The sequence below is a fragment of the Syngnathus floridae genome, chromosome 21, assembly GCF_059516105.1.
Source record: "Syngnathus floridae isolate MCC-2025c chromosome 21, RoL_Sflo_1.0, whole genome shotgun sequence".
NCBI lineage: Eukaryota > Metazoa > Chordata > Actinopteri > Syngnathiformes > Syngnathidae > Syngnathus > Syngnathus floridae.
The window spans coordinates 4,784,792-4,810,583 of NC_142433.1; the positions used below are offsets into that span (position 1 = coordinate 4,784,792).

The 25,792-nt window shown below is 40.2% G+C and overlaps 2 protein-coding genes across 8 annotated transcripts in view; one reads left to right on the forward strand and one right to left on the reverse strand.

Annotated features, from left to right (window-relative positions):
* The window catches only part of col16a1 (collagen, type XVI, alpha 1), a 28,524-nt gene extending 16,563 nt beyond the window's left edge, over positions 1-11,961 (reverse strand). For both annotated transcript variants that reach the window (XM_088364421.1, XM_088364420.1), the window contains exons 1-9: positions 11,737-11,961; positions 8,585-8,676; positions 4,412-4,480; positions 4,227-4,344; positions 2,589-2,712; positions 1,844-2,125; positions 1,092-1,172; positions 950-1,015; positions 581-613 (exon numbers count right to left, since the gene is read on the reverse strand). In XM_088364421.1, coding sequence (XP_088220547.1) covers positions 581-613; positions 950-1,015; positions 1,092-1,172; positions 1,844-2,125; positions 2,589-2,712; positions 4,227-4,344; positions 4,412-4,480; positions 8,585-8,651 — 840 coding nt within the window. In that variant the 5' untranslated portion in view covers positions 8,652-8,676; positions 11,737-11,961. The remainder of the gene's footprint in view (positions 1-580; positions 614-949; positions 1,016-1,091; positions 1,173-1,843; positions 2,126-2,588; positions 2,713-4,226; positions 4,345-4,411; positions 4,481-8,584; positions 8,677-11,736) is intronic.
* The window catches only part of col9a2 (procollagen, type IX, alpha 2), a 224,811-nt gene that overhangs the window by 26,038 nt on the left and 172,981 nt on the right, over positions 1-25,792 (forward strand). The gene's annotated exons all lie outside the window — the stretch shown is intronic.

Here is a 25,792-nt window from a genome sequence, read left to right on the forward strand (position 1 = left end):
GATTTCATTTAAGGTAGATGGATAGAAGCCAAATTGACCTTCGATGAGATTAAAACAATTTTTTAGATATAAAACTTGGATTCCTGTGGGTGCAGTTTATATTTATGCCCTGGAAAACAGTTGCTTGTGCAATTTGTCCCACATTTTGTTCACTTGTGTGTCTTTGCAAGGACTTTCTCCCTCAGTAGCAGGGGCCCAACCCTAATAACCTACATTGAGGAAGTCGGCGAAGGTGGCCAGGCGAGAGCGACATAATGAAGCATCTAGAGTTTTGTGTTTCTATTTGTGAAAAAGAGCATGCCCATTGTTGGTGAATGACAAAATTTATCAAGCGGGCGTAACTCCCGAGTGAGTCGCGTAATGAGGTGAAAATCAGTCCTCAGTCAGTCAAAAAAGGTGAGAGAGGGTGGAGAGAAACAAAATGTTTTTTTTTCCCCCAACCACATGCATCTAGTACAAAATAAAAGCGGACACAAATATAAATGCATGACCCGCATATATCTAAAAAATATATAAATAAAATCGCCTGAAGCCTCAGAGAAGATTTAGTAATGAAGACTTCGATGAATGTAAGACTTACTTTCTCTTCCAGATTTTTGGATGAGAAGATCTCCTTTTAGTGACAAAAAAGTAGTAGAGGGTTAGGGTTAGGGTTAGGTCATAAAAACAAGATACGACCTTATTTGGAAAGTTCAATCAGCCAACTTCAATTAATAAAAGTGATGAAACAAGTGCAACAGAAATAAACTGCCCCTTAAGTTGTCAAGGAAAAAACATATATCAGCATTTGACAGGTATAAAATCCACCATGAAAATTAGAGGAGAAAAAATAACTCCCCCGGGTTGCATCAGGGACTTTTGGCCTGCGGGTTCTGAACAATTGCAATTTATATCCAAGAAGAATTTCTTAGGGACAGCAGCCATTTATGCAAGCCATTCAAATTGTTACCTGACTAAAAGAATTTTCCAGGTCATTCTCTGCGGCCCGTCGACTCTTGGAGGCATCGGGAGGGCACTGTAACCAAAATCATTTAAGCCTACTTGGCTTATAGCACGAATAATATTCAAGCCACCAAAAATATAAATCTTACTCGAGCTCCTGGAATTTCGCAGCAGGTCTCTTGGCTGGCTAGAGATGGATCACAATAGAGCACCACCTGCTGAATGTCCATCTGAGAGAGGAAGATAAATAATCGAAGTGTAAATGAGGTGGTAAACAAAGTCGAGAGCCAATTAAGTGCTCATTTAGATCAAGTGTTTGCAAAGTTGGGAGCTTTTTGTGCATGCGTGCGTGTGTGTTTATGAATCCCCATTTCCCGTGTTAACCAAATACCCGGCATGCTTTCAGACTAATGAAGTTAATTGATCTTTAAACTAATATAAATGCCGGGATTACTGGATCTATTCAACCGTAATGGGCCTGGCTCACAGTAGGCTCATTCTCCCAGGTAGTCTGCTTCTTTTTAATCATGACTGAACAAGATTGCCTCATCCAAAAACAGCACCCGGGAGTTTTCGGAACATGCGTTCACAAATACACGGGGAGAAAGATTCCTCGGAACAGTGCAAACATGATATTCTTTCATTCTTACTCATCATATAGCTAGTCTGAAGACTTCAAATATGAGTTTTCCAAGGGGTGTGTTCTTCTAAGAACCACCAAGCCACTAAATTTTCAATGACGGTGGAGTTAGCCGTCTTTTCGACGAAGGATTTAAGAATCTATCAAACTTTATTAGAAAACTAATCCCTAGAATAAAGTTCATGATCACCATATATATTTATGGTGGACATTTCAGAAGCTATTAGCATTTAAAGACTTTTACTGAACGTCTTGTCGTACCTGTACAGGCCCAGCGTCCGTAGCCCGAATGCCCAGAAGCGTATGTCCATCAATGGGTAGATTCCCACGGGACTCGAGCGTCTGCGTCTCGACATGGTTGCAGTCCACCAGGAGCGAGGCGGAATCTCGTTGTACGCTAAGGGCCACCTTATGCCAGCGTAAATCCAGCAGAGATTCCACAGCCTCGTTAGCAAACACATAGCTCGCTAGATCGCCCGTGAGGTCTGCCTGTCTGGTTCTCAACGACAGGGTGCCATCTTGGCCGTTGAGGTCCACCGAGAGCTATATTCAGAACACAGAATAGAAGCCAGAATATGAATCTTCAAACAATGACATGAGCTGGACGACTAAATAGGAATATGACAGGAATCAGTGTCACCAAAGAGTAATATGTACACACGGCAACCACTTGACGGAGGTGTAGAACACACACACACGCAGGGATGATTTAAAAAGGAAGACATTAATTACACACACGAGCGGTGGAGCCGATAAATCATTCCTAATGAGGGGACCTGGCCTCCATTCATCATACGTATTGAGTATTTAAATTTGGCTTCTGGTGATTATAGCTACTCCGAGGAGGTTTTTAAAAAACGTTAGCAAAGGTATCAGAAAGGACGCTAAGGGAAAATATGCGGGAGAAGGCAGATAGAGTGACAGGAAAATCTGAAAGTAAGGCTGTCCAGGGAATGTCGATGCAAGGCTGACTACAAAGATTGTACTCGAAGAAGAGAAAAAATACCTGAGGGTATCCCTGCTTGTCAGATATCTGAAGGAGGTAGGTGGTGTCCCTCAGGGCGGCCTTCTTTAATGTCAGGGTGAATATCAGAGTGAATTCCTCAGGAAGGCCATCAGGAAACACCTCGCTACAACAAAGACAAAAATCGGAATGCTTGATGATGCGACGCCAACGCATAACCTTGACATCCCATAAAATGAAATTTTCATTTAGGAATTTAATTACTATTCAAGGAAGAAGCTACTTTAGTCTCTCATGGCAAAATGAGATTGGCAGCAGCTGATTTTTAATTTTAGCCGCGGGACAATTTTTTTTGTGAAACTTAAAACTTCTACCAAAGTTTGGACTGGATGAATATTTCAAAATGATTCTCACGAGAATGTGTAGTATAAGAAAGCTAAGGTGAAAGGTTTACAATTGACCAGGAGGCCTTAAACAAGCTAAATAAGAAATAAAGACAACTGTGACGATAACTCAAATTCACATCCTGCTTTTATTTGACGACCTGTGACATGAACTGACAGCGTTTGGCAACTATCTCCTGACACGATCCAAAATGTTCACAAAGCATGAAAAACAATTGCCCGTAGCAGCTCTTGTTTGGATCACATTTAATTTTATTCCACAAGCATCGCGCCGTTAAAATGTCAAAGCCTCCTTTGAGGATCTCCATGTTAAACTAAAATATATATTTTTTTCTCTTGAATTAAGTCAAGAAAGCATCATGGAGATAAATAGGTTCATATGTGAATCCTAAAAAAAAATAATTGACATAAATGCCTTGCGGGAGGAGCCGACATTACAATGCAAAGCACACAAAAAAAATATCCGTAACCCTTCGGCACTCATTTTCATAGCAGATACAGCCCAGCAAGCCGCATCTCTCCGTTTTGGTCAAGGGCATCTAAACACGCAGACGATTCTTCATTGCATGAAGGTGTATCAAGCGATGAAGGCTTCACAAACAACCTCGGTGAAATGTATGCTCACTCAGATGGCAACGACTGTGAAATATTCACACGTACACACTGACTAACCCAAGCTGGCGGTTGGTTTCCTACCCTGTGAAGTGATTTATGACTGAAGGAAAAGCCAATTGAAGTCAAAAGTAAAGGTGAGGAGATTTTTGTACAAGTTCTAGAAATGAATTGAATAATTCTGCCTAATTAGCCTCACTAATGCATTTAAAAAAAAAAATATCCGTTAGCGTCAAGGCTTTTTTTCCTTGCCCCCTACATGTGACATTTTTCGATTCCAATCTGGACAGCAAGCCATAATATCAGAAAATAGCTCCCCCCCCCTCTTTTGATTTCACTCCAGCGACATTAAAAAAAAAATAGCCTCAAGCAATCAAATCCTGTTTTGCTGCGCAATGCCCAATTTCACTGGCAATGAACAAATGAGACCTCCAAGAAATAAGTGGCTTTATTTGGCTGTCATTCATTCGTGAGTCGATTAGCTTCTAATACAAAAGTAAACCATCTCAGACTTTAGTTGGCCTTGTTGCGGATGAATTAAAAAGCTGCTTGAGTGACATCGTGCCATGTGTTGTACGATTTCGGCCTGCTGAGAGCGATTTAGAACAAAAGCATGCAAACATAAAGCCAGAGGAAGAAAAATATTTTTTTTTCGTTTGCTTACTCGGTGGGACGAATGAGGGCAGTCTTGCCCAAGCGGAGGATGACCGGCCCGCGAGGGTTACGGATCTTCTTGACGTCTTGATTCTTGAGAAGAGAAAAGCGCCTCACCAGATTAAAGCCTGCGAATGACATTGACCTTTGTCAACAAAAAAATAGGAAAAAAACTTTAAAGTGAGGTTGCATCACCTGTGATATTATCCCGATCCGAATGTGGAAATTTCCATTCTTCTACTTTTAAAGATGGACACTGCACATCTGGGGAGACAAATTATAAGATAAAGGCGAGGAATGTAATTTGAGAATGCCTGAAGATGATTTACAGTATACAAATATCGATCCAGATCTAAAGGGGGAGAAAATGAAGTCCCAAAAACACGCTGAGCTCGATAAAATGAGGTCAAAGCTGTGAGGAACACATCTCCATTTGACAGGTTGTCTCACACCGCGCTTGATGGACATGTTCTCACCTTGTCAAGGGAAGGGAGGGGGGTAACAGAAGAAAACTGGTGCTTGTCAATTCAGCCTGACAGTCTAAAAAGGGGCCGGGGTGGGAGGTTATGTGAGATATGTGGAAAAACAGGGCTATTAGAGAATGACATGGACCTTGTGAATCACTGTGATGTGGAGTTAATTGATCTCTTTGGGGCCGGGGATCATAGCAAGGCAGTATACCGAGCCCACTTTCATTTTGGGAAAAATATCTCTTTTGTCATTCTTCTGATAGGGAAATGTAGCTCACATTGTGCAAATAAAATGAAAATGGAATCGGGGTCCTGTAGTTAAAGCTGCTAACAAATTGCCACTCAGTGGGGAAATTGAACTCAAAGTATCTCTTTTCCTAATGTGTTTTTCTTTACGATGCGAAATCAAATATAAGGCCGGGACCGTGGTTTATTATGAAGGGACTAATAAATGCAAGAAGACAGAGTGGAGCCTGAAGAAATAACTCGCTTTATTAGGCCCTGTGAATAAATATGCACCTATTTCATTTCTTGTTTCTTCAATTTAATGGACTTGAATGTAATTGAGAGTTTGGGTGAAATAAGCAAATAAGCTAAGGCTGCTTTCAAATATGTCAGTTGTGTCAGGGGGCTAAAATTAAGAGAGAAATTATAGCCTAATTAAGATGGAGGAATTTAATTTCACACAAAAGCCTGCTGGTGAGGGAAAAGAGAGTAAGTCATCACCTATTCAACTTGACGCCCTGAAGCATCTGCTCAAGTCGTTGCCAAGCTATAAGACAATGATTTAAAGTCTGCCTACATGCACAAATTGAGGTGTGGAAAAAAGATGTCACATAAGAATAGATTAAAAAGTGGAAAGGTTGGAGAGGGAGGTCTTCCAATGTTGTCATGCCTGCTTTTATTTTGTAGGAATTGTTTGTCTTGACCTGTGACCAAGTCCGCCTCTCTGCCAGTTTCTTATTTGTGTTGGGGTTTTGATTTATTATTTTGCAAGCACAAGGTTTTGTCCAACAATATTAAATGTTATTGAAAGAGAATGCTATTTATTTATAGGCTTTGAAAATTGATAGATGGCATGCGGCATAACTTTGCTTTCAAGTTGCCCGCTGATGAGCTTATTTGTGGAAATTAGGAAGGGCGCTCCCCTCTTACAAGTATCAGCATGCAGCATTAAATGGATGGGACGAGACTTGGCTGCTGTTTCCGTCTTCTTGAAAGAGTTCTGCTTGAGTCTTGCCAAAGCAGGTAATAAAATACTTGCAATTATACAACACAGCTGTTTAAAACATTTGAGGTCGTTAGAACTTTCTGCTTTAGTAGTCATGTTCTCCTCTCAATATCTTGTCAGCACGCTTTCTGCTGACTGCAGACACTGCCAATGTTCCGATAAGGTTAGTAGACAAAAGAACACAAATACGGAGTTCGAATTGTTTGTGAGTGGCGCAAGAAAGTTTTTACTCTGCTGGAGAACTTTTGTAGTTGTGCATGTATTCATGAAAACAAGAGAATATAATTACACTTTTTATTTGCTTTCAAATTTAAAGTCTATTATAAATAAAATTCATTTTTATTTTATTTTTAGTTGTGTATGTATTCATGAAAAAAATAGTATATAATTTCACACTTTCTATTTGCTTTCAAATTTAAAGTGTATTATAAATACAATTCCTTATTATTATTTTTATTTTATTTTATTAACCAAACAGACATTCCAAGCATTTTTATGACAACACTGCAACCACCTGGACTCGGAAAATATCTGTCAAAAAGCTAAAAATAGTTTGTGCAAAGGTGTAAGAGTGGCCATATCTTTTCTGTCTACTTGTGGCAGGGGGTCACTGAAGCCCACTGGGTTCTTTGAGCTTTCCTTCGATACTTGGTAATTCGATGTTCATTAGGGAGAAGAGGTCAGAAGTGGGCTCTCACGGTGTGCTTTTTAATAGGGAAGTTATTGAATGTGCTTTACAGTGTGGCATTCACAGATAATTGGACTGAGACTGCTGATCAGCATAAAGTCTTTCTCTCACGAAGCCTTCTGGGACTGTGGAACACTAAAGTCATCCAAAGTTCAAAGTATTGGTCAGTGGTCACGCTGGAGAATGGAAAGACTGGATTAGAATTGGTCTGACTTTTTTTTTTTAAAGCCATTCTATGGAGAATTTAAACCATGATTACCTTGAACCAAAATGAGAGAAGATTATGGAGAAGATCATTCAAAAGTATTGTTCTCACGTCTGACTCATTCGGGCATGTATGACTGCCAGTGGATAACTATCATTAATGTTTATGAGTATTGGAATGAAAAGTGTCCAGAGCTCACATTCAGCCAAAGACTGATAAGGATCCGAAAAATGCTGGCGAGGCAAACCATCACCCGTTCATGCACGGAAATTAAACATTCTTCAAATATCCTGAATAAAATAAGCAGCTTTTCCTAACTCAGTCACATTATGGAGCAGCTGTTGAATGGAAGAAAAAAAAAAAAACTCCATAAGGGGAGGAAATGCAGCATTTTGTGAAGATCATGACTTTTATATCTTTATTGGTATTGCAATATTTGGCACACACACAGCAGCAACTTTGCAGTTTAGACAGTGACAAAAGGCATAATTCCGACATAAATCATAACTTGAGATTGCCGAGAGTCCGCCGTGCACAAAAACATATCGCCTTACCCAAGCAATTTGATTTGCCCGAGTGGACCAGTCTCTGAGGCTGTTCTGCGGCACCATTTCTCAACACCACTTTTAATTAAACCTGCTCCCTGAAGTAAAGTCAGCAAATTACCAGTAAATTGAGATTTTGGATGAGTCAGAAGAACAGTTGTTTTTGTGTAGCTCGCCGTAGTCTCTCAAACCACTGCGGCAAAAAGACTCGAGGGAACTGCAAGCTGGCGCAGTCTCATCTGACTAACCAATGATGAGGGGCTCCCAAGAGGGACTCTTCAGAGCTTCTTATGGAGCTCCATTAGCTTTGCAGTATAAAGAGCGGATGCCTATTGTATTTTTTAAAAAAAAGAAAAAACTGTCACTCAAGACTCTGCGGGAATGATTGAGGGCTCCTTTAAAGAAACGTAACTGCTTATTTCAGCCACAGGCTGACCACTCTACCACTCCGAGCCAGCAAGTGAAACAAAGTAAGCCATAATCATAACGAAGCCGCAATGCCCTCAGAGATTGTAAAGCTCAACTAGTTGTTCAAGCAATACTTAGGTTCAAGTTTGTCTTTTCAATGAGCTTTGCAGAGAAGCTTGAGACCTCAGTTGATATTTTTGCCATGGTGACTCAGTGGGTTCAAGCAAACTGATTTTGATTGGAACAAAACTTGGTGTACTTGTTGCTACCGTATTTTCCGCACTATAAGGCGCACCGGATTATAAGGCGCACCTTCAATAAATGGCCCATTTTAAAACGTTGTCCATATATAAGGTGCACCGGATAATAAGGTGCATAGAATAAATAACTCAACGTTGCTCAAACGTTAATGAAATCACGATATAGTAACACTCAAACAATAACAATTTATCAATAACTCAACGTTGCTCAAACGTTAATATCACACAACACACAAAATAAACACGTAAAGCTTACTTTAATAAATTAGTCCTCATCCACGAATCCGTATTGGTCCATATATAAGACGCACCGGACTATAAGGAGCACTGTCGGTTTTTGAGAAAATTGTAGGTTTTTAGGTGCGCCTTATAATGCCAAAAATACGGTTTTAATGGCGCAAAATTAAATTATAAATTTGAGGTGAATCGTAGCAGGGGTTTGCTAGCTACGGCCTACCAAATTTGGACAATATTGACAAAAAGGGGCGTGGCCATCTTTGTTTGAACCATTAGAACCATCTAATCATTTTTTCAAGTCCAAAAAAAGAATCGGAGCCTCACCTTGAAGTGTTTCACATGATCCGAGGCTGATGGCCAGCAGAGTCAGGCAGGAGTAAAGAAGCCACATGGTTTCACGCAGCTCGCCTCACCACCTGATGAACGAGCGGACACAAAAACATCAAACTCTTCTCGGTATTCTGACAACATTTTGTCATCAGTTGCAAAATGATGCCGAACACTGTCAGACTCGAATAGATGTTGTTTATTTATGAGCCGGTCACAGTCAATGTGTTAATGATGTACTATGATGCAGCCTTTGTTAGGCGCGTATGAATTAGCCAGAATGTTGTGCATTAGGGATTGCGAGTCTATCAAGTCGCATTATCGTCATTATCTCATCCATCTGGTTGGCCTTTCACTGCACATGTGACATAAAAACACAAAAATACCCATAAGAATGCATCTGTAGGGTGGTAGAGGAAGAAATTGACATTTAAAAAATTATTCTAGTTCAAAGGAGTGTGAAATATTGAGTCAGATTTGTGTTGATGGAATTTTTCCAATGTTTATAATATACCGTATTTTCGGCACTATAAGGCGCACCTAAAAACCTCCAATTTTCTCAAAAGCCGACAGTGCGCCTTATAATTAGGTGCGCCTTATATATGGACCAATATTAAGCCACTACAGCAGGTGTGTCCAAAGTCCGACCCGCAGGTCAAATGTATATATCTTATATATGGACAAAGTTTAAAAATGGGCCATTCATTGAAGGTGCCCCTTATAATCCAGTGCGCCTCATAGTGCGGAAAATACGGTAATAGTGGTGAAAACAATAGTACGTTTTTCTTTTTAAATTACGAGCGATTTAGCTGGAAAATGAGGGGAGATAAGTGGAAAAGAAGAATTTTAGCAATTTTTTTAATGCTTTTTAATGACCTACGGGGACGCTCTATGTCTAACAGATGTCAAATCACAAAACAAAAAACACATTTGGAATTGTTAAACCAGATGCTTTCAACACAAACCAGATGCATTCATGCCATTTGGACAAAACAATTTATATTCACCATCTTCAGTACTTTTTCTTGACAATAAACATGACAATGCGTTCACATAAACACACCATCCATCCACGTTGACACACTCCCATAAACACATCACCCACTGACCCATATTTGCCCTCAGCATATGTGGAAAGCTCATAACGCTGCTTACAGGTACCGCCGTGCCCGGAAGGCAACACGTCTCCCGTCGACACACCTGTACTGTCTTCCGAGAGCTATAACCTTTGACCTCTGTGCCCCCTGAGGCCACACACGTGAATAGCATTACTGCAATGCGGCTAGCGATGACATTTTGTATATTTAATTTTGACATCTGCTAACTCAGGTGTGCTTTATTGCCTTGTTTGTATGTTGTTAAAAAAAGGAGCTTTCTATTTATGATTCCTGATAAAAATGTTTGTTTGCCGTATTTTATTTCTACAGGCACATTTCCGCCATGTGCAAAACAATTTTATTGTAAAATAACAGTGAAGGGAAACATCATGAAACTACATTTCCGCCACCGGCTGGATGGGCAGAAGGTTAATCAAAACCTCAGATGGCTGTTTGAGCACTTGAAAAAAAAAAAAAAAACCTGCAGCCATTATAGACGGCCAGATAGCAAATCATCATAAAAATAACTTCACACAATACATAATGCATCATGTTCTGGAGACTGATGCATATGAAACAGCTCTTTTCTATAATTTCCTGGCTACAATCCAAATAAATGTAAAAGCTTCTTGTTATGTGTTGCAAATGAGATGTATTTTTCTAACCATACTTCCAGGGCCAGAAAGCTGGCCAGAGGAGATAAAGTTGGGCCACTGGACTTTTGCTGCCACACTGTCCCTTAGCACATTAAGAAAGCCAGCAAATGTTTAGGTCACTGCAGGAGGAAAAAAAAAATCTATTTATAAAATTAAAGTGGCTGTCAGTCAGGTAACATATTTTACAGCTGGTTCTTCAGAAGACGTCTTTATTTGAGGGTCTCACTAAAAAAAAAAAAGATTTAACGCTATCATGGATAAACAAAAATACCTCCAAGCTATGATATGTTAATTCATAAGCAATAATAACAAGGAGCAGTAGAAACTAGCTGAGGCAATATTCTAAAGTCTTCTGTACTCAGGATAAGCTGAGGCAAGTTTTCACGAGTCTTACATTCTGGGTAGTGTCCAAGTGCTTGAATATTCTCTAATGAGAAACAGTTGCAGAGGAAGAGTGGAAAAAAAAAGAAAAAAAAGCTGGACAGTTAATCGCAGGCAGTGGGAGTCTACTCCACGTTGTCTCAAGTTACCAAAGACACTTTCCAGTATGAGCAGAGGAAAAAAAAAATACTCTCATGACATAAGATGCTTGGCACACAGCCCATAATATGCATGGTCGGGTCAGTTTTGATTTCTCGTGATATATTCGCTACTGACCCGGATAAACAATGAGTCAACCGGGTAATAGACTTTTCTGCGAGAAGCTACGGAGGCGGTTTCTACATTTGCTCTGCACATATGTAATTTTAAATTCATGACTAGAAAGGTTCTCATGATACCTGGAGATACTGGATTTTTTTTTTTTTTTGCATAGAAATTGATGCAAAAGCAAACATGGAGGAGGCTGACTGAAGAAGAAAGCAGATGTGACCTTCACTTTTTTTTTTTTTTTTTCTACACAATGTAGTTTGGATTCCATCGGAAGAGTAGTGTGACTATACCACAGCATGAGTGTCTCTTTTTCCATGTTTGCATGGCCTGGTTTGCAAGCCTTAGTCAGCAACAGCCCACATGCATCTTGGCTTCATCAAATGCGGCTTTTGTGAAAGAGTAGGAGAAAAAGCATCCACCCACGTCAATTTACCCAGCAGCTCCACAAACAGAATTGTAAGACTCAATCAAAGCTGACCCACATGTGCTTTCAACTTTTAAAATGATTTGCACAGCAGGTATGTCCCTAAATTATGTGGAGGAATAAAAAAGCAGTATTATGGAAATCTCCAAATTTACATTATTAGTTGCAAAATGCTGAGTCAGCCATAAAATAAGTTGTTATGAACTTTAGTTGCACTTTCCTTGAAACTTTACTTCGAAGTTGGACTTGCTGCAAGAAAACAGTTCCCCAAGAACTCCATTGTTGCTCCGTTTTCTACGCACGCATTAATACCATACATACCTTGAACTTTTGAGTTATTCCACAAACTTGTCGTTACATGAATCCAGCAATGAAGACAAATAATAGCTGGTAAAGATCCGGTGTGCGTCAAAAGTAATCCAGTGTTTGATCCTTTTTGTGACTTTTTGTCTTGAGGCGTCTTCCACTGAGAAAGGGAAGAGGAGAAAAAGTCACGGCGAGAGTGGGTGTCCAACTTTTTTCCCCTCCCCTCTCGGCTAATTCCCAAATCTCTGCCTCTCTTCTTTTTTTTTTCTCCCTTCCGTCTGTTTCTCTTGTCTGAGTTTCTCAAGAGGGAGATCCCTTAATGACATCACCGGGGGGAGGCTGGGGGGGTTGTCCCTAATCTTTTGAAGATCTTTCCTCCAGGCCTGTGCCCTCTCTTGACCTCACACTTGTATAGATCTTGTAATGCAGGCGCATGAACATCATCAAGAAAAAGAGAAAATAATTTTAGAAGAAAAACCATGGTGGGCTGAGATGTGAGAGGCTTGAAGGAGACATGGTGTGGTGAAAATTGGACATGATGAAATTCACTCTTTGCCGGGATTGCAAGATTCTGACATGCTGGGTTTTGAGTTGTATGCATCTGTATGATCCATAATACATGACACACCCACTGTGTGATGGGTGGGCGTGGCCTAATTGGGCCAAGGAATATCTCAAAACATGTTTGCTGATGGGATCATCAGTGTTAATGATCTAAGCTAGGGGTGTCAAACAAATTTTTGTCACAGGCCGCATCGTAGTCATAGTTTCCCTCCGAAGGCCATTATGACTGTCAAGCATGTTCAAATATTTCAAAAAGACAAATGGTAATAAAAATTGCTAGCATTATCTCTATTTTTGTAAAGACATTTTGTAATTTTAATAATGACAAAGTTGTCCTCGCGGGCCACATAAAATGATGGGGTGGGCCATATCTAGCCCCCGGGCTTTGAGTTTGACACCTATGATCCAACCAGATAAATATATTTCTAAATTTCTATCATAATCCATATCAGCTAAATTGGGGGGGAAAAATAGTGGTAATGTTATCCTTCTCAACTTTTTCGCCTCTTCTGTCTGGTTTGTCTCCTCCCAAGTTGACTCCTCCATCATTTTAACCTCAGCCACATGGCCAACCACGTGTCGCGTTCATTATATCAAGGGGTCCCTCCTCATGTGTCGTCGGCACTCAACATCCGTACCCGCTCGTTTCTTTAGTAACTATCTGAAGCGCGGGGAGTGGATAGATCCTGGCATTGTCTTTATTGGCTCCGTTATTTCCACTGCATGCTCTCCTGCTCCGCTAAGGGGATGAAGGATGAGAGCGCAAGGGAGCGATGAAAGAGGGCAGGGGATATTATCTGCGGGCCAAATGCTGCTAAGGTTTGCTGACAAGGGATTTGTGTTAAGATTTAAAAAAAAAAAAAAAAGAGAGTTTTTGTTGCTTGTTGTTCTCCACGCCATCCATTTATTTCAGCTTTTAAACTCGGAAACATTGACAGATGAGGTTTTTATCTCTATAAAAGGGTCGAATGAAAAACAAAATGGCGGACTTCCTGTTAGTTTTTTTTTTTTGAAAGGCCTGATGATGTGCATGTTTCATCGGTGTATGTGGAAAGTCAATTATTTTAATAGGAAACTGCGTTGCCATGGTAACAATTTCACAAAATCTCAATACCGTATTTTCCGCACTATAAGGCGCACCTAAAAACCTCCAATTTTCTCAAAAATGCGCCTTATAATCCAGTGCGCCTTATATATGGACCAATATGGATTCATGGATGAGGACTAACTTATTAAAGTAAGCTTTCCGTGTTTATCTTGTGTGTTGCGTGATGTTAACGTTTGAGCAACATTGAGTTATTGATATATTGTTACTCTTTTCACTATTTCGAGTCTTACTATATTGTGATTGCATTAACGTTTGAGCAACGTTGAGTTATTTATTCTATGCGCCTTATAATCCGGTGCGCTTTACATATGGACAAAATTTTAAAATGGACCATTCATTGAAGGTGCACCTTATAATCCGGTGCGCTTTATAGTGCGGAAAATACGGTAATTTAGTTTGTGAAGGCCTAAGTACTCTTACAACGAAATACAAAGTAGATCTGCTTAACCCGCTAGCAGAAAAAACAAATGCAGGAAGAAATGAAGAAGATAAATTAAATAACCACATAGGTGCAAGCCATCTTACCCTTGAATTAACGCCAGGGACCTCCGTTTTTATTAGCACTAGCGTAAAATACGTGCACCCGATAAATTGACTTAATTTTCTCCCATCAACCCTCGTTGACTGAGTGTAAGCAAGACATGCATCAATAAAAATGTGTTTGTGTGTCTACCGCTGCTCGCCTTGCTGGTCGACATTATTACAGCAATAAGACACGGAATAAAGTTAAAATGCCAAGCGGTGAGCTGAAAGACTCCCACCGCTGCAGCAAAGCAGCATTCGAAGTTACAACATAATCGCACCAGGGTGCCGAGATCACGCACTGTGGATTTAAGGCTGTGGCAAGATGGCGTGTTATTTTATTAAAGTCTCATTTGATTGTGGTGACATATAGATGGTGTTAAAAAATAGAGTTCTGCAGAATATAAGGGAAAGCGTTCGTAAAAAGAGGAGGAAAATTGTTTAGTGTGCGTGAAAGACAGCAAAAAAAAGCGCGTATTGTAGACTTGGGCCACGTGGACCTGATTTTGCCAACTGACCCATATTCCCAAACACAGTAATAATTTCTCCCCAGTCTCATTCTTTCCAACCACAGAAAACATTTGAAAGGTGGGAGGGTGAATGGAACATGCTGACTAGATGTGAATAAGAAAATGAAAGACACAAAAGACGAACGGAAATACAGTAGCAGTATTTTTCCATTTCAAGGCTGGGAAGCATTGATGTCGTTTCTGGCTCTTATTTTTTTATTCCTCGCCGCCTCTGTTTCTTTCTTTCCTCCATCTTGTAGTAGGCATAATGCTGGGTACCCTAATATAGGTCTATATGTGTTAAAAAATAATATATTTTTAAATTTTATTATATTAATATTTATATATTTTTGTACTTTATATATTGTACATTATTTATATTTAATTAATTTATTTATTTAGGTTTTAAATGTTATTTCTATTTGATTAATTTAATTATTTAGGTTTTAAAATGTATTTTAAGGTTAGTGAATTTAGTTATAATGTTAAGAACTTGACTATCCAATCAGAGCCTTAGTAGCAAATTGAATATTCAGCATTGCAGTTGAGAAAGAAAGGCAAACCGTAATGATTAAAAATAATAAATAAATAGATAATTAAAAAGTCCCTTCTCACATTGTGGGTTCAAGAAGTTATGTATTTAATTCAAAAGGCTGGCGACAACAAGAAGAGTATTAGGAGTGACTCCTTTGGCCTTAATTGCATATGCATGGAAAAGCAAAATGCTTTCAAATGTAAAAATGCACTTTAGAAGATTACTAAAGCACACATAGAAAATATGCAAGAAAATAAGATGCTTGGGTATGAACAACCTGCTTTGACAAGGAGCTTTGTAAGTCAATATAAAGAGAATATACGAAGCAAACGTGTGTCCTCAAGTGGCTCTGGAGCTAATTCCCTCAGTACATAAAACACTTACACAACACAGCAGAATAAAACGAAACGTTGAACCGCAAACACGCACGCCTGAGCCAAAAGCGATTGGAGCAAAAATCAGAGCTCTGCATCACATTAGTGGAACTTCACGGTGAGGTTTGTCATTAACCCGCTCGCAGCGGGCGTCTAATAGCTTGCCAGTAAATAAGGAAAGGGAGGAGAGGGGGGGCAAAGCTCGGGGCGAGCCTTTCAGCTTAAACGAAAACCTACTTACAATCTGTATGAATTTTACAAGCGTATTGATTGCAAAGTAAATCAGCGTGCTTCCTGGAGTACTTTAATCCTAGTTTGGTATCCCTAAACACACCTTGAGGCTAATCAAACTGCCTTGCCACAGGGATGCCAAGTGCACAAGGAGATCACAGCACCCTTTGCAATTGATGCTGGAGGCTTTCATGAAATCAATGGCCCGTTTACATGGGGCCCATGAAGGGGGCGCTGTGTCGCTCGCCATAGGAGGCCAAGGCTAAGTGACGAGAAAAGTTTGGACATTGCGGTCATCTTGTCAGCAAGTCCATCAGTGCGTCCCTGTAGAGTAAACCAGAAGTTTGCTGTATTTGTCACTGACTTAAGAAACTCTGACTTTATTTTAAATTTTAGGTTTGGGCTCAAAACTTATATTTTTAGATCTGCCTGCATCTCATTATTATTATGATAATTATTATTATTAATTATGTATTTATTTTATATTATTATTTTCATTTTTATTTATTTTGTTCTATCTACTGATTTTATTGTTTTATTTTACTCCATGTAAGGTGACCTTGAATGTCAGAAAGGCGTTGTCAAATGAAATGTATTATTATTATTATTTACGAGGTTGGCCATTTGAGAGGATTTTTATTTCTACTCAACATAAACATGATCATAGCTGTGAATCAATGACGCTACGGGAGGGAGAAAAAAATAGATTTCTATATGAAAGCAATCATGGCAACAAGCCTAATTAGCTGCAGATAAACTCCTTGACTTATTGATTCGAGTGGATATTTCGAAAAAAGCTGAAAATCAGCCAGCTGGCCAACATTCAACCCAAGCCAAAGAAAACATTTATTTCAAGGTAATTAACATATTGACTCGGAAAAGAAAACCTTGGACAACGTGGATTGTGTATTTGTAAGCTTGAGCCAAGGCCGATCGGCTTTTCGACCAATAAAAGAGCAAATATTCAGATCCAATTTAAATCTGTGCATCACCCTCCTCCTTCCAAAATCAACCCGTTGACAGGACAGACAAACGACACGGAAAAACATAACCTCCTCGGAGCTAATTAACTCACGGAAACACGCTGAGGAACATTTCTTTGGGAAATCACATTTTTGACATAAATATCTTGGCAGGGATAAGAACATTTGCGGCAAGGTGTTTACATGCAGGTTAGATCCCAAAGCAGCTCTGCTCCATTTAAGCAACCTCGGTGGTAATCCAAATTCATATAAATAACTCCATATGAGGCACGAGGCAGCCTGCTGAGTTGAAGAGAACATTTCAGGAGAGCTTGTTTTTTTTTTTTTGCTGAAGGAAACAGGTGAGCAAATTTGATGTGGTATCTTTTTATGAATCCTTATGAAATTAGGCTGAAGATTTTTGGGGTTTTTTTGGGGGAGGGGTTGCGGTCAAGACTCGTAGGTTCTTCTCCATCTGTCTTCTGGAGCTGAGGGAGCAGCGTCTGTTTTGCATCTCTGCTTTGCCAGTGCGAATTAGAGCGAAGGCTTCTCTGCCTCCTCTAAATGTTTCATGATGTTTACCAGCCTGTTTGTTCCGAGAGCAGATCAAGGGCAGGCCACTCCCACTGGCAGGCACCAGAGGGGAAGGGGGGGTAGGAAACATTGGTGGAGGAAAGAGCTGGAGGGACATTTGGTGATGGATGCTTGGGTGGATGGAAGCGTACAAGGAGCACAAATCATAAATTCGTTTTGCAGATACGTTTCCAAAGGGATCAACAAAGACTTGCTAATCTGACATCATCTCTAAGACGTGATGTCAGATTTGTCAATCTTGCCCTCACCTCCGCTTTGTCCTGTCGTTTCTCCCTGACAGGCTGTAAGTTGATAATTGACATTTTCACACCAGATCTTTGCTGACCTGGAAGCGAGCGAGCTAGGCGAGCGTTTAGGTGAACGGCTCACAATGCTCCCGCTGTTCTGCAGGCAATTAGACACAGCTCAGCCGCTTCTTATTGAATTCATACCAAACTGGTGGAGAAAAGTGCCAGACGGTCTTCCTCTTTCATCCCCTCATTTTGTCTTTTAATATTAAATAATTGTGATTCCATTTTACTGTTTTTTTTTTTTTTTGACCAATAGCATTTTCTGGCAATCACGGACCCTTACAATCCCCCCTCCCTTCCTCACTCACTCTCCATCCTCTCAAAGAAACTGCACGACACTGCCTCCGTTGCATCTGTAACACGGCTCTGCTTTTCTCCTCCCGCTCTGTCACTTGCTATTTTTCACACACTACATTCTCCAGCTCATTTCTCCAGTAATTGCCTCTAAATCCAACATTCTCATTACCTCTTCTTTTTTATGATTTCTATTCGGGTTTTAATAATCCTCGCAAAGGTCATATTTGAGCCAGCTGACTCCCTTTTTGCACTACCCACGCATTTCAAACTCACAAATGCTGTTTTATTTTCTTTTTTTTTTTGCATTGCTGCAGTTGATCACTGGATTAAAAGTTCCTCAGGCTTCCACTTGGGGGCGTTATGGCCTTATGCTTTCGTTCTTGCATGCAACAGCAAACAGGTTTTTGAGCCTCGCCCAGTGTTCCACAATCCCCAGCATGATTAGCGTATCGTCCATTCCACCATCCCTTAAATCAGCTACGATAAAACAGATGCCAGATTGAAATGTCACAAGCATATCTCAAACTGCCAGAGTATTAACCTGGTCCACCTCAGGTGACTTCAGGATAGGGGGGGGACATATGGGAGGTGCGATGAATCGCCATTGATTGAGAGCCCTCGAGGGTTTCAGGGAGCAGACAGATAAACAGATGAGGGAGAGAAAGACGATAGTGGCAATGGACGGGATTGTGACTTTGCAATTGTAGTTGGACTGAGCAAAAGGATGGAGAAGTCGGAGTCAGATTATGAATGGTGATAGCGGTGAGCATTGATCTGGAAAGGTGGAGCCGGGATTCGGACCTGAGAGTAGATCTGAGCTAAGTCTCGGCGGAGCCTATTGAGTTGATAATAGGCCAATAAAGCAAGCCTCTTGCTTTCAACGTGCGTCATAAATCTTTCATTGTTACTCTCTCGTCTTCTCCATTTTTTTTCTCATCATTTTCACCTGTATGGACGTCACATGTGCTGTTAGCTGCACAATAGTGATGCATTTTTGAATAGCGAGGTTTTAGGTTGGATAATGGCTGCAGATTTCGTTAGAGATGAGCTGAGTGCTTTTGGAATGCTCTTAGTTGATATAACGCTAAAAAGGGAACGGCTTTTAAAAGCCATTTGTGAATGTTGTGTTTGCTTTTAGTTTTGTTGTGTTTTCCTTTTGTTTGTTTTTTTGTGTCCATGTCGGTCTTGTCATGTTTTTGGGTCCACCTGCTACTGAGTGTTTACCTCTCCGTGATTTTCTCATTAGTTCGTCAATTGCTGTTTTTTTGTTTTGGTTCATTGTTTGTGTTTGTTGTCAGTTGTCACGAGTCATGTGGTGTTGAGTCTGGCCCAGTGTTTGTAAGTAGGAGTTGTGCTTTTTGATATTTATTGAGTCTACGTGCCTTGTTTGCTTTTCTGTTTGTTCTCTTAAAAATGAGACACTGGATCTAATGGGTCAAGTTTGAGAAAAGAAATGTCGCTCTATTATTCCACCATATTTTTCAGTGTATCTATAAAAAAAATATATATATAAGAATGATCATGGAATGAAAAGAAAAAAAAATGTAAAATGCCACACAGATATGATCCAACAACCTCAGTGGACCTTCTAGAAACGGTTCATTCAATACATCTGCACGTCATATTTTATATTTATAGATCTTGCCACGGTAACCATGACACTACTATAATCATTTTTTTTTAACCACGAAGCTGCCAACCGACATTCCACTGACTGGAACGTGTGCAAAATCATAACAATGGACGGATTGCTCCATGTGGCACAACTGGGTTATGCTTGAGAAAAAAATTGCATGTGATTGGATTCCCTCAGCCTAGCTCAAATGTGGATCAAAATCCAATAAGATCTGCCACCAGGGGGAAAGCCCCCCCCCCCCGGCCATTTTGTGAGCCAAACAACATAGACAAACGGCACACCAGGCAATCCAACAACATGCCCATGGTGAAGAAAAACAAACCCACTCAAATCCAAACAACTTCATTTGTCTCAACGGTTTGTTGTTTGTTTACTAATCCAATAATACTAATAATAATTTTAATTATTAAAGAAATACCGTATTGGCCTGAATATAAGACGACCCTGATTATAAGATTTCAAGATTCAAGTTTGAAAACAGACTTTTTGAACACCAAATTTAATTTTTGTACAGAAAATAATTACAGTACATCTGAAACAAATGATTTTAATATAATAATAATACAATAAAATAATGCAAACTGCTACCGCCATTTTTACTTTTCTTCTTCGTGACAGTGATTCGCTTTGGCCTGGGGAGTTAAGTTCAGTATTTGCTTTGAAGATATCTGACGCCATCTAGAGTTGTGAATGGGTATAATGTCAAGACCCCGAATGTAAGACGACCCCCACTTTTTCAGTCTTATTTCAATGCAAAAAACACCGTCATATATTCGGGTCAATACGGTACATTATTATTATTAAAAAATACTAATTAATTATTATTGTTTTTTTATTATTTATTTATCATTTTTTGCAATGGCAGCACATAAATAAATTCAACATCAAAACTACCGGAGTAGTATTCTTCCATTATACCTACTGCAAAACTTTTTGTGATGACAATCCAAGTCAAGTTGGATAAACCTACATCGCCATATGTATTGTAAATAAGCGCTTCTCGTCCTTTATAGCTTTCTCTTCCCGTCTCATTGGCACGGCACTCCTCTCTCAGCGGAGGTATGCACACATCCAGCTGGTGTGTGTCATGCTCTGCCGCTTGCTACTCCTCATTAATGGCCACAGTGGCCAGGAGACCAGCTGGACACACAGATATACACACACACACACAAAATATTCATCCACCTTATTACCATATCGCTTGTCTCTCAGAAAGAACCGGGACAGGTGGGAAAGGAGGGCTCGGCTTGCTGTTGTTTCACCCCAGAGTCTCATCCAAGCGCCTTGGAATAGCTTTCATGCTGATGACCAATGGCAGCGTTCCATTTCCTGCAAACTAGAAAATGCCACGGGGGTAAAGGTTTAAGCCTGAACTCACAATTGCGGGGATTTTCGCCTTAAGTGGCTGCGGTGTAAACAATGCATAGTCAATAGGAATGTAAATAAATGCATTGTTTCACAAGCTGGGCATTTTTAATAGGAGTGCAACAATATGCCATATCTGGATTCGCTTTATATCATTTGGATGCACATTTTCACAGTATCTACCGTATTTTCCGACCTATAAGGCGCACCTAAAAACCTCCAATTTTCTCAAAAGCCGACAGTGCGCCTTATAATCAGGTGCGCCTTATATATGGACCAATATTGAGCCACTACAGCAGACGTGTCCAAAGTCTGGCCCGCGGGCCAAATGTATATATCTTATATATGGACAAAGTTTTAAAATGGGCCATTCATTGAAGGTGCGCCTTATAATCCGGTGCGCCTTATAGTGTGGAAAATACGGTAGTTATGGCTTAGTTAAAGCTAGTATCTTAATCTTGAGACAAAAGTATTGATATATTTTTAAGTGTATAATGAGAGTAACCTAATATCAACATGCAGAGAAGGTGTTTTGGAAAATGTCAACAAGCAGCAGTTTACTATCTGTAAATAAACACTTTAGCACGGCGTTAACAAGTGTCACGCTTTATTAAGTCTAAATTGCAGCTTTCATTTTACTGCGCTGATTGTGAAAAGAAACCGTTTTTAGGCAACATTTTACTCCACCGGCTCAGTTTCTTTCAGGGCTAGTAAATGTTCGGCAACTGGGAAAAGCAAGTGCTGTAATAGCGCCATTTAGCTAATGCTGTCTAAGGCAGCACTTTTGAGGCCATTGAGATTTCACACGGCAGCTGCAGCAGTGAACAATCTCGCCTTTAATCTGCGGCTGCAAAGTGAAAAATTATATTTTCGATAATGATAAGGGCTGAAGGATGTGATCAAAATCAAATGTAAATTTATTAATAAGCTGGATTTGTTGTAGGAGGAGATAAAGTCAAATTTTGATTGCTTTCCCAAAAAAAAAAAAAAAACAACTGATCATGTCTGAAAGCAGCGACTTGAAAAAACGCAATCAAAGTGTTTGGCTTAGCTTCCAAATAGCTTTTACATTCCATTTCTCTGAAATCCTAGCTTATATTTTTTCCGTATAAAGAGGTATGAATTTCCACTCCCCTCATCATTCTCTACCAACCCATCTTCTCCTTCGCCACGCTTGACGGACTTTGTTCCCCATCATTTTTTTCAATAAGTCCCCCTTTTCCCTTTCTCCCGGTATTACTTTGTCCTCCTGTATGATTTGGTTGTTCCTCTCCTTTTCCTCACCCGTTACTCCCCCCCCCCACCCTTCATCTTCCAACCTCTCTTGTCCCCTCTTCCTGGCTATGTATGAGGTGATGTATGGTCCCTGTCAGCGCTAGAATCAATGAGACGCCGGTTGTTTTAATTTAGCCTGGGAGCCCAGCGGATCCAGATCCTGAGCATCTTGGAAGAGCGATGGCAGTGGCCTTTCTCTCTCTTTTGGCTCCCTTCCCTCTGTCCTCCCACACGGACTCGGTGCATTGATCAACACTTAACTCCCGCAGGACACGGCTCTCTGTGTTCCAGCGAGGATTTAGAGACCGGAGCGAGCTCACCTGTTGTCGGTAAACACGCTTTTGGAGTCACACCGGTGCCGAGTGATGAGCTGCTTCGTGGCCTACCGTGTCAGCAGCTTGAGACTGAGGACAGCACGGTCAAAGTCAAATATAAACACAGACGGGTTTAAATAAGAGGCTGTTGAAGATCTTCACCACCCACAGCTACAAAAACATCTCGGAGTCAATGTGGAATTATAGCAAAGGAATTGTCCTTGCTGCTTACCGTATTTTCCGGACTATAAGGCGCACCTAAAAACCTCAAATGTTCTCAAAAGCCGACAGTGCGCCTTATAGTCCGGTGCGCCTTATATATGGAGCAAATTCCTAAATTTAAACTGGCCCGAAGCATTGTGTCATGAAATCAATCATAAGTGGCCCGCTGAAGACTATGAATCATGAATCAAAAAGACTATGGGTCATTATTTTATGATTATAAAGTAATTTGTTGCGTCTGAAGTTGAAATAAAAAAGATAAAATGGAGAATGATTTGATTTGGATTAAAATCCTTATGGTCCGGTGCGCCTTATATAAGGACAAAGTTTTCAAATGCGCCATTCATTGAAGGTGCGCCTTATAGTCCGGTGCGCCTTATAGTCCGGAAAATACGGTAGTCCAAAAAAAATTATGTTTGGCTCAAGCAGAATTGACCCTCGGGTTTGATGATAAAGCAGAGCAAGAGAAAATATTTCCCATCTTCTAGCCAGCTCTTAAGTTTCCAAATCGGGTAGATTCTTCGCAAATGCCGTCTGACTTTCGAGCTTGTTTGATCTTTACTGCAAGATTGTGCTTTTTTTTTTTCTTTTCATGCTGCAGGCCCAGTGAGGGAAGATGTCGGTTTTCAATTAGATGAAAACTGGAAGTTGCCTTGCTCCTAATATGGTGTTGTTGGATGAAGTGTACTTCTCCTCAATGTCACCTACGTTCATAACTTTTCAGTTGCTAGTCTTCAATTTTGATTCCGATGCCGAGGAGACTTTTGCCAGTTTCCAAACCATCTGCTTTGTTAGAGTCCTGATTAAAAGTTTCTTCCTTTCAAGTGACTTTCCTTTGTCTCCGCCTCCGCTCATTGTGAATTCTTTTCACGCTTATCCTCATTTTGCTATTTTCTCTAATTTGAAATCTCATGCTTGTTCCCCACTGCTACGCTTGGCTACCTTGGGAGTATCCAATCACAGGCTAAATCTTAGCTTAGCTGAAGATATTCTCCCTGCTGCCAGTTTATAATTAATGCTTAAAACTCGCATCTTTAAAACAGATCAGCATTTTCAAGGTGCCAGGATTGCTTCTTCTTGTATGTCCATCTTGGCCTTGCGACCAACCAGACCTCTCTGGCCAAAAATGGCTTCCCCTCACGTCCACCTTCTGCTTGGCTGCTCATCACTTGGCCCCAGGGTTCTCCTCAATGTAACTGGCAGCACTCCACATGACGTTCCCATTTGCAAGATGTGCCCTTCCCCATAGATGCAAAGAAAAGGGTCTGAGAACAAATGAGTCAGACATATTTTGGTTTCCATAAAAAGGAAGCAATATACAGTAAATGTAATTCATGACTGAAAGAGAAATAAAATTGGCGAAGGTTTTTGACTCAAACATAACAAACGATTGCAAACTCGGATTTGAGGCAAAGTTCGGATTAAGGACATCCGATTTATTTGCGAGAAAAGGTGTGATTTTTTTTGTTTTTTTTGCTGGTTTTAAGAATGAGAACTTTAGTTTTAGTCAAATTCAGGGACAAAATAATGGCTGTTATTTTCATCAGGTAGCACTTAGCGATAATTTTCTTTTTTGCTTTTACATGAATCACCTGTCGGAAAACTGGCAGTTTGAAATGTTCATTTGAATGGGAATAATTCAAGGCTAATGGATTTAAGCGTAATGTGTCATCATTGTCTTCAGCTTTTCTTTTTTTTTTTTTTGCCAATGAGCTGACTTTTGAAATGTTTCAATATGAGAAACATTTTTTGATTCCATGTGTTTTTTTCTCTCTTCTGAGATTAAACACAAAAATGTTTATTGGACTGAAATGCATTCTGTATGGGTTGATTATTTTCAAATACTTCATCAAAGGGTTGGCTATTAAATCCATAAATCATATAGAATAAAAAAAAAAATCCTAACTAACCATGGAATTGGCCAAAACCTTGCACACAGTCACAGATAGCTAAATTCCCAATATTGTATGACAACACACTCGGGAAAAAATAATCATTTTTGTCCTTGATTGCAATTTTTTTTACACTCATCTTAATTTGTCCTTTGCATTTTATCCACATATCAAGCCCACATCGGAGCAGGAGGGATTTATAACACATGGTGGGAATAGCAAGCAAAAATAAATGAAGAAAATATGATTCTGCAAACAGGATCGGGCTGAAGTTGACCTTTGGGAAATGAGCGTATCTCCTTTTAAATAATGGTTATGTTTTGTGTATGAAATTATCTCGTGGCGTTGGCACAGAGAATAAATGAGCGCATCACATTCCGTGCACGCCTTCATTTGTTCAGGGAAACATTGCACTGTATTGCGATCTGAAACTATTTTCCCACTTGATGTGTTTCATGAGTAAGGATGCTTGAGAGGAAGACAGGAAAAGGAGATGAAGCAATCTATTCCTGTCTTGCCATAGGCTGCCTTGACTTGGCGCACTGAGGTTCTTTGAGTGGGATGAAATAATATCCTCATTCCCTCAGGAGTAAAATGGGCTCCCTCCCCTGAACACATCCCGCTTTTATCAGCGGCCACACTTCAAGGCTTTCGTCATCATCAATGAGAAGGGAAAGATGACACGGCGATGAGGTGGAATTGATATCCGCCGTGCGCTTGATGAGATTAGCCACGCGGTGTGTTAGCATGTTTAGCATCACATCCACGTGGGTGGGTATCTTCACCTTCGATACTTCTGAAACTGATTTTTGAAGCCATCTGTCCTAAGTTCTTGCAAGGCATTTCCGCCAAGACATTAAAAGGCTGAATATCCGTAAAAGATCGAGGAAGTCGTGGGGCATTTGTGGGTTGCTTGGCATGTGAGAAGAGCCTGTAGTGGATTACATTAAACTAAGCCTAGCGCTAAACGATGCCAGTATTTGGAGAAGCCCCTTGGCAGTTTGAAGAGGCAATTCATCCACATAGAAAGTAGCTTGATACGTGAAGAGCGTTTTGTTGAAGGAGCCAAAAAACAAACAAAAAAAAAACATCGGCGAGGCCTTTACCTCATTTTTAGACAGTGAAATTGTCAAATGCCACACGGGCATTATCCTGTTATACGATATGGGCTATGACATTTCGAGAATTAGTTTGGCTGGAGTTTGGGAGAAGGACAGCTTATGTATTTGGTGTGGACAGACATCTAACTGTGGTGACCGAATCCTCCAAGGACCGGTCTGGCTCTTTAATCAGAAACGAATAACACTTTGTTTGAAATACAAAGAGCAGCCAGACATGATGGAGCTTTTTAATTATCATATACACTTCCCTCACTCTTCAT